Genomic DNA, 9090 nt, shown 5'->3' with positions numbered 1-9090 from the left:
TTTGCTTTTTGTGTGTAGGTACTGTTGACGTTATCTATATGGAGTCTCCCATTTGTTCGACAATCTTAGTTGTTAAAGCTAAGGTAAATACTATCCGCTATTATACCGCTTTATCCTTTACTCTTTAGGAAAAACCCAACTCGTAAGGGTTTAGGGAAGGGCATCATGAGGGTGAAAAAAGAGAGGCGCGAGTTTTACTCGGCAGCAGCTGAGGTTAGTATATTAGGGAGATTTGGAGGATTTGGAGAGTTGGAGTAAAAAAATATTTCACTAAACCGGTTAATGGATGAGCGAGGTGCGTCGCAAAGGACTATAAAATAATTTTGACTCCCTTATGGCTTTTTAAAATATCAGTTAGAAAAGCTCTTGGGGTGTAAACCCGAGTTCTTTAGCTGTGTTGAACCCAGTACCCCAACATTGTCTCAACAATCAATTGAGAATTACTACATGGATTTCTTTTATCTTCAGAGTTCAAACAAAAGGATTCACCGTTCCAGCCGATGGTGGTTCTATCGAGATGTTTGGACCCATTGACTGCCTTTCGCTTCTATTCGCCTAGAATAGCCGTGGAAGGCACGGCAACCAGTGACGATCCCAGTGTTGTCCATATGGAATGCATACAAGTTTACTTGACCGGCTAATACGTCCAAAAATACCAAGAAATGAACCCTGTCCGCAGAAATACGTTCTGAAAGCACGCTATAGTAATCATCATCACTGCAAGCCGAAACACATTTGGAAACAAGCATCTTTGACAAGTAACCCGTTGCACATGCCGAATCTTGTCAGTACTGAAACCGCTGGAGGTTAGTCCCGCCGCAGCAACGCAGAAGATACATTGTCTGGTTCCGGCTGAAAAGAGCCCTAGTAAACGGTTAGTCACCGTGGGATTGTCGGCCCCACCGGCGGCGACAATATTGTCCAGCTCAAGAAGCGACGGCAGCGGTAAGAAACAAGAGATGTCCCAAGTGGCGGAAGGTTCTGTTTTTTTTTTGAAAGTTAGCAGGAGAGCTGCTAAGATTTCATTCAGAAGAAGTACGCCGACGGCGAGAACTGCTCGGCGTATTGAAGAAGAAACCGGGCGAAAACCTATACAACAGCCTCACCTAGCTCGACTAGGCTAACCGACACGAAGATGTCGGGCAAACTAAACATGAAAGACTAGAGCACACCATAGCCCCGTTACAGAGTCATCGTATATCACCCATCGCACACACGATCCGACGACTTCGACTTCGCTGAAACAAAATAGAGAACGCCTTCATCGAAAATGTTCGTCACAAGCGTGTTCATCAACCTCACCGACATTGTAGAAAGAAGACATTCCGAAGAGAGGCGGAGATGCGCCGCTCCAACCCCGAAAGGAGGACAAACACGACTTGCCCGACGATCCCTGCAAGCCATCCAGCTTCTGCTGCCACCACCACCGTGCAACGACAAGCCATGAGCGGACGTGGCAACGCATACTCCACCACCATCACCAACCGGGTGCATCGATCAAGAACCTCTCCAAAACAATGCTTCCAACAAAGTAAGGCTGCCAAGGCCGCCCCATTGCCAACCCGAGGAGATGGATTTAGGTTTTCACCCAGAGAATGGATCCCAAATGGCAAAAGGGTGACAAATCTCCTTGGTGATGCCTTCAGAAAACAGCATCGACGGATGTTGCCATCACCTCCATCGAGCAAGACTTTCGTCCGGAGGATCTGCACCCAACGCCGCACCACCACCATCAGACCACACACGCCGCTCCACTCCAGTGCATTGTACACGGTCACCTCAGGCCGCCCCAAAGACGACCCATGCACCCATGGCAGCCAGGACGCGGCCAGATCTGGCCCGCCCACCTGCTCGCAGCCGACGCTGCCTCCCCACCCGAGGCCAGGCAACGTCCCCCTGGCATCAGCCGCACACGACTGGCCCAACAGGTAGCCCCCGTTGCAGCCACCGGAGCCCGCCATCGGCCCAGAACGGGCCAGATCTGGCGCTCCCGCACGCGACCTCCGGCGCACGCCCGTGCCCACGGAACGAGCAGCGTTCGCAACCTCCACGGTCCACCGACGGCCACCATCACCGCCGCGCGCAGCAGAACCAGCCCGAGAGGAAGGGGAAGGCTGGACGGCGACGGATCTGGGATTCTCCTCTCGGGACACCAGAGGAGGACGAGCGCAGGAGAGGAAGAGCGCAGGAGAGAGCCCCGCCGCCGCCGTCAAGGGAACCCGCCCGGCTTCGCCGGGGGCACCTCTGGCGGCGGCGAGACGGGGAAGGGAGGGGAGGAAAGGTGGCGGCGACGAGTAGGGTTTCGCCCCCGTGTCGCCAGAGGAGGGCGACGCGGGGGCCTGTTTTTGACTAGATCTACCTGCTGGAATGGTCCGAACTAGCTGGTTTCTCAAGTCATGCAAAAAATCGGAAGGTTCTGTTAACCCGCGCTACTCGAGGACTAACCTTGACAGCGATCGAGATAAGGCGTGAGTGGTGAGAATACAGTGTGTGGCGCAAACCTGCTGTAAAAACTGCATTTAAACCGCCGTGGCCTGAGCCAGTTGAGCATCGAAATCCAAGTATACAAACCACCGGCAAAGCCAAGCTGCCAAAGCTGCCGTTTTGTGCGCTCCAGTCGAGCAGAGCTGCAGACTGCAGAGGTACGCCACCGTCCATTTCTCACGATTACTTGCAGTAAAAAATGCATGTTCTCTTTATTTTTATGCAGCTACTGGTAGCCTGAATATAACTTTAGTTGTGGGCACACGTACGTGATGCCTGAATCGTTGGCGAATTCCATAGATCTTTATGTGTTGCCGTGTTTCGTCACGGACGCCATGTGGCTCTGCCGGTGAACATGACATATAAGCTACCATGTTTGTGCTTTGTATTTTTGCAGGTAAAACGGGGCTCATGTCTGATCAATCCGTGAAACCCAACATGCTTCTTCTGCTGGCGCTACTGCTGCTGTCTTATGGAGCTGGCAGTGTCCGTTGCTCAACTGTTCATGCGAACATCACAGACATTCTCGCGTTGCTCCGTTTCAAAAAGTCCACCGAAGATCCCACAGATGCCTTGAGGAACTGGAACCGAAGCATCTATTACTGCAATTGGAATGGTGTCAAATGCAGCTTACTGCATCCAGGGCGGGTCGTCGCTTTGAATCTCCCTGGCCAAAGCTTGTCAGGTCAAGTCAACCCTTCTCTTGGGAACATAACGTTCCTTAAGCGCCTGAATTTGTCCTACAATGGCTTCTCCGGCCAGTTGCCTCCTCTGAACCAGTTCCACGAGCTGATCTCACTTGACCTCAGCTCCAATTCATTTCAAGGGATAATCTCCGATTCATTCACAAATCGTTCGAACCTAAAGCTTGTGGATCTTTCTAGAAACATGCTACAAGGCCTAATCCCCGCGAAAATAGGTTCACTTTACAATCTAACACGTTTAGATCTTTCTAAGAACAATCTCACTGGGGTCATCCCACCAACCATCAGCAACGCCACCAAACTACAATTACTCATTCTTCAAGAAAATGAACTAGGGGGAAGCCTACCCGATGAGCTCGGACAATTGTCCAACATGTTAGCCTTTTTGGCTGGGAACAATAGGCTCTCAGGTCAAATACCACCATCAATCTTTAATCTTACTTCACTTCAATTCCTAAGCTTGGAAGCAAATAGACTACAAATGGCGGCACTGCCACCTGACATTGGCGACACCCTCCCTTATCTTCAAAAAATTACTTTGGGCAAGAACATGCTTGAAGGTCCTATCCCAGCGTCGCTAGACAACATTTCAGGCCTACAATTAATAGATTTATCTAATAACAGTTTCACTGGAGAAATTCCTAGCTTGGGAAAGCTACTAAACCTTGTATACCTAAACCTTGGGGATAATAAGCTTGAGTCAAGTGACAACCAAAGATGGGAATCTTTATATGGACTGACAAACTGCAGTTTTCTAAAAGTGCTGAGATTCAAGAATAATCAGCTCACAGGAGCCATACCGAATTCGGTCGGTAAATTGTCCCCTGAACTTCGAATTCTACATCTGGGTGGAAACAATCTATCAGGAATAGTTCCTTTAAGCATAGGAAACCTTGATGGCTTAATAGAGTTGGATCTTAGCACAAACAGTTTCAATGGTTCAATTGAAGGATGGTTAGAAAGTCTTAAAAACCTACAATCTCTAGATCTTCATGGAAACAACTTTGTGGGAACCATTCCACCCTCTTTTGGCAACCTTACTCGGCTAACAATTCTGTATTTAGCAAACAATGAATTTCAAGGTCCAATACCTCCCATCTTCGGGAAACTTACAAGACTCTCAACCATTGACCTTAGTTATAACAATCTTCAAGGTGACATACCTTCTGAAATTAGTGGGCTTAAACAACTCCGTACACTGAATCTTTCATCTAACAGACTTACAGGAGAAATTCCTGATGATCTGAGCCAGTGTCAAGACATGGTAACCATCCAAATGGACCATAATAACTTGACGGGTGGCATTCCGACCACTTTTGGTGACCTTACGAGCTTGAGCGTGCTCAGCCTTTCCTATAACGATTTATCTGGGGACATCCCTGCAAGTCTTCAACATGTCAGCAAGTTGGACGTGTCTCATAATCACCTCCAAGGAGAAATCCCAAAAAAAGGAGTGTTTAGCAATGCCTCAGCCGTTTCGCTTGGTGGCAATTCAGAGCTTTGTGGAGGGGTGCCGGAACTGCATATGCCCGCATGCCCGGTTGCTTCTCATCGTGGAACTAAGATACGATATTACTTGATCAGGGTATTGATACCATTATTTGGCTTCATGTCGCTCGTGTTATTGGTCTACTTTCTAGTCCTGGAGAGGAAAATGAGAAGAACAAGATATGAATCAGAGGCTCCTTTGGGTGAGCATTTCCCTAAAGTTTCTTACAATGATCTCGTCGAAGCAACAAAGAACTTTTCCGAGTCTAACCTGCTTGGGAAAGGAAGCTATGGTACAGTGTACAGGGGAAAGTTGGTGCAGCATAAGTTGGAAGTGGCAGTGAAGGTTTTTAACCTTGAGATGCAAGGCGCCGAGAGAAGCTTCCTGTCAGAATGTGAAGCGCTGAGAAGCGTTCAACACCGGAATCTTGTTTCCATCATAACTGCATGTTCTACTATTGATAGCGACGGGAGTGCTTTCAGGGCCCTAATTTACGAGTTCATGCCCAAGGGGAACTTGGACGCCTGGCTTCATCACAAGGGCGACAGCAAAGCTGATAAGCATCTGACTTTAACTCAAAGAATAGGCATAGCTGTCAACATGGCAGATGCACTGGACTATTTACATAATGACAGTGAAAACCCCATCATCCATTGTGATCTCAAGCCCAGCAATATTCTTCTTGACGATGACATGGTTGCTCATTTGGGGGATTTCGGCATCGCAAGGATTTTTCTTGATTCTGGGCCCAGACCAGCAAGCTCGACGAGTTCAATTGGTGTAAGAGGAACCATAGGGTATATCCCACCAGGTAAATTTGTATTTTATGATAGTGGAACCCGGTCCATTTTTGGATCGTATGGAAAAAGAATTATATTTACTCCCCTATATTATCAGCTATACTTTTTTTTGTCTTGAATAAACTAATGACTACGTAGCAAGCAACATGTGACACAAACTAACTTAATGTCTGTACATGTTTCAGAATACGGTGGGGGAGGCCGTATATCAACTTCTGGGGATGTCTATAGTTTTGGGATAGTGCTGCTGGAGATGTTGACTGGCAAAAGGCCAACAGATCCTATGTTTACTGATGGACTGGACATAGTCAACTTCGTGGGTAGCGAGTTTCCACATCAAATACATGAAGTGATTGACATTTATCTAAAAGGTGAATGTGAGGATTCTGCTGAAGCTAGGAGTGTATCAGAAGGCTCGGTTCATCAGTGCCTGGTGTCTCTGCTGCAAGTAGCAGTCTCCTGCACACACTCCATCCCCAGCGAAAGAGCTAACATGAGAGATGCAGCTAGCAAGATCCAAGCAATTCAGGCGTCATATCTTGGAAGGCAAACATGAATTCTTCAGTTTAATTATGTACATACAACAACTACATATACTTCCCGGCAGAAAGAAAGAAGAACACCGACATCCATGTTGCTATTTACCTGATGGTGTGTTTTCTTGCGACCCGATCAATGCTACCTTCAATAATTGTTGATTTTCTTACGGGGAATAAGTTGTACTCCGTATGTTGTAATATACTAGGTAATTGCCTGTGCGCTGTAACGGGGCATATATACCAAAGAACAAAACATCATACATACATGCAACATATAAAAGATGATGTGCTATACCTGACATTTGTCCAAAAGTGTTTTTTAAACAAGCATAAGACTTGCCATTTCATTAATTAAGAGAGGGTTTTAACAGGGTCCAAGGACAACAGCCATATAATGGCGAATGTAGGACAACTACTCATTATGTAAAATTACACCTAGCCCTTTGGCACGTGCCAAAGCCCAAAGTCTTGCCTCCACCATGATTTTTTCCACGAGGATCATCGAAGGCGCGGAGACTTCTGGAAGACCCTAGCGTTCCTCTCCTTCCAAAGTTCCCAGGAGATCAACATAAGGTGGGAGGCCAATCCTTTTCTATTCGGCGAGCACACGAGCACAATCTCGGTCCACCATTGTCTGACACTTGGCATGGCCGTCCAATCTGTTGTGACAATATTGCCCAAGCCGGTCTTCGCTTTTACCGCGTTCCAAACCACAACCGAGTATCGGCATTGGAATAGAAGTTGTGCCGCTGTCTCTTGAACGTGGTTGCAAAGAGGGCAAAAACCGCAATTTGGCCATCCCCTTTAATGTAGCATGTGCGCTGTCCAAACACTGTTGTCGATGATCAACCAACCAAAGAACTTGCAGTTTTGTGTAGCCCAAACCTTCCAGACGGTTTTTATGAGTTGCGTAGAGGTGCGCCCTTCGAGTTGTAGTTAATAGGCCAAGGATGTGAAGTAGATCCCACTCTCGGTAAACTTCCATGTGATCGTGTCTTGTATGTCGTGGTCAAGGGTTATCCCATCCAAACATACCCGAAGGGTGGCAAACTCCTGAATATGCTCGGTGGAGATGCCATTTGTAATATCAACTTGTGATAACCAGTGATCATTAGTGAGGGCCTTCGTCAGAGAGCAAGTTTTTTCCTTGGATATCAGAAATATTTTAGGGGCAATGTCCATTGGCCTTAGAGCGTCAAGCTAGGGAGACGTCCATAAGCAAGCTTTAGCCCCATTACCAATGGTTACCTTGTTGCTGCTGCAAAAAGGTCCATGTTGGCCTCATTGCAAGGAGTGCCCATCCCCAGCCACGGCTTTGCCGGGACCGCCCACTCGTTCCAAAGCCACCTCAAATGTAGTGCGGTGGCAAATTCGCTCAGATTTAGGACTCCCAAACCGCACATGGCCTTAGGACGGCAAAAACGCTCCCAGTTTATCTTACACTTGCCCCCAATTACTTTGTCCCAGCCAGCCCAAAGAAATGCATGTTGCAGGGTGTCAATACGCTTCATCACCTCAGTGTGAAGTCATGTTGTAAATGGCAATGTGTCGGGACCCCGATCCTAAGCCATAGGAATCCAGCTTGTAACACATCGCATCTCTTTGTGGTCTCACGCACGGTTAACTCCACGGCTGCAGCCTTACCTTAGCCGGGACCGTTTGCGTCTTTTGACTCACGTATGCGATCGTGTCGCTAGCATTCCAATGTCAAAGAACCCGGATCGACATGTCTAGTCATAAACCAAAGTGGCAGTTCCGCACAAGGACAGACATACATGACCCAACAAAGCAGGTGTCGGTCATCAACGAACGTAGACGAGTCGTAGCAAGCTACAAGGACTCCATTACGTCGCGTGACATTTCCGCAAAGGGGACAGACACCGCAGCTAAGAAGGACACATGCCGGTCAACCAATGCGTCCGGAGCAGTAGCGAACTACCAAGGCTCGTTGGATCACAAAGGGGCATTTCCTTGTAAGGAGTGCTACTAAAGTTCACGACTAGGTATTCGAACCCCATTCATATCAAGTAGGACACATGTACGCATGGCATACCGATATGTATAGATACATCGATGGCATCACAACATAACCATAAGCATACAAGCTTTATATAAGAGGCTCGGAAGAGCCACATACATATTATTACACATTAAGGGTCTCACGACCCATAATAGCAGTCATACAATACAAGCCAGCGGAAGAATTATAAGCTGTCTGGGTACAGACAGAGCAGCTAGGAGGCACATGGCCTGACTATACTACAGAGTCGACGTAGGGCCAGATCATAGCTGGGACACCAGCTACTCGTCGTCGTCGATGTCTATGAAGAACCCTCCATTAGGGTCATTAGCAACCTCTGCAACATTTATTAAGCAAACATGAGTACGAAGGTACTCAGCAAGACTTTAGGATGACTAACTACTCATGCAAGGTATCAAGAAGGTATTGTGGGGTTTCATGCGGAAAGCCAGCATTTGACTCGTGGCTAGACAACTTGCTTTTTGAAATTAGTTTTGACAACTTGATTTCCCGCACACGAGTCCACTAACACCACAACAATACACTATCGTGGAATCATTCCGTCTCCATACGGAAATGCCGTCCACGACACTCACGCTTATCTTGACAATTTTATGAGTAGCCATTGAAATTATCTATGAACAACATATGTCTCCAAGTAGTCCATATCCGCGGACGCGGCTATTCGAATAGATCATAACCCTGCAGGGGTGTACTTCGTCACACACGCTCCCGCCACTTATCGCCATGTGCACGTCATGCACCTCGGCAACCTTCAAGCGGAAGCCCAGCGAGGGAGTCAGCCACGACCGTTCACCACGCTAGTACCTAGTCCAGGTTTATCGCCTATCTGAGAGTAACCCGTACGGAAGTCCGGCCGAGGTTTCCGCCACGGCCTCAAACGATGTGCGCAGGGTTCCCAAGCCCACCATCCGAGTGCCACTTGGTACACCGTGCCACTGCCTACCGCATCACGGTCCACCTCTCAGGTCAGCACCATGCACGGCCTCCAGCATTACTATAAACACCAGAAACTACTTGCAACTCCTGGACC

The 9090-nt window shown here is 47.8% G+C and overlaps 1 protein-coding gene across 1 annotated transcript; it reads left to right on the top strand.

The window, feature by feature from the left end:
• The first annotated feature begins 2551 nt into the window (after positions 1–2551).
• Positions 2552–6309, top strand: LOC123402915 (receptor kinase-like protein Xa21). The gene is made up of 3 exons (XM_045096882.1): positions 2552–2642; positions 2882–5488; positions 5663–6309. The coding sequence occupies exons 2-3, from the start codon at positions 2896–2898 to the stop codon at positions 6031–6033; spliced, it is 2964 nt and encodes a 987-aa protein (XP_044952817.1). The 5' UTR covers positions 2552–2642; positions 2882–2895; the 3' UTR covers positions 6034–6309.
• Positions 6310–9090: the final 2781 nt, after the last annotated feature.

This window comes from Hordeum vulgare, chromosome 6H, assembly GCF_904849725.1.
Source record: "Hordeum vulgare subsp. vulgare chromosome 6H, MorexV3_pseudomolecules_assembly, whole genome shotgun sequence".
In the NCBI taxonomy this organism is placed as follows: domain Eukaryota; kingdom Viridiplantae; phylum Streptophyta; class Magnoliopsida; order Poales; family Poaceae; genus Hordeum; species Hordeum vulgare.
This window is presented reverse-complemented; position numbering and strand designations above follow the sequence as displayed.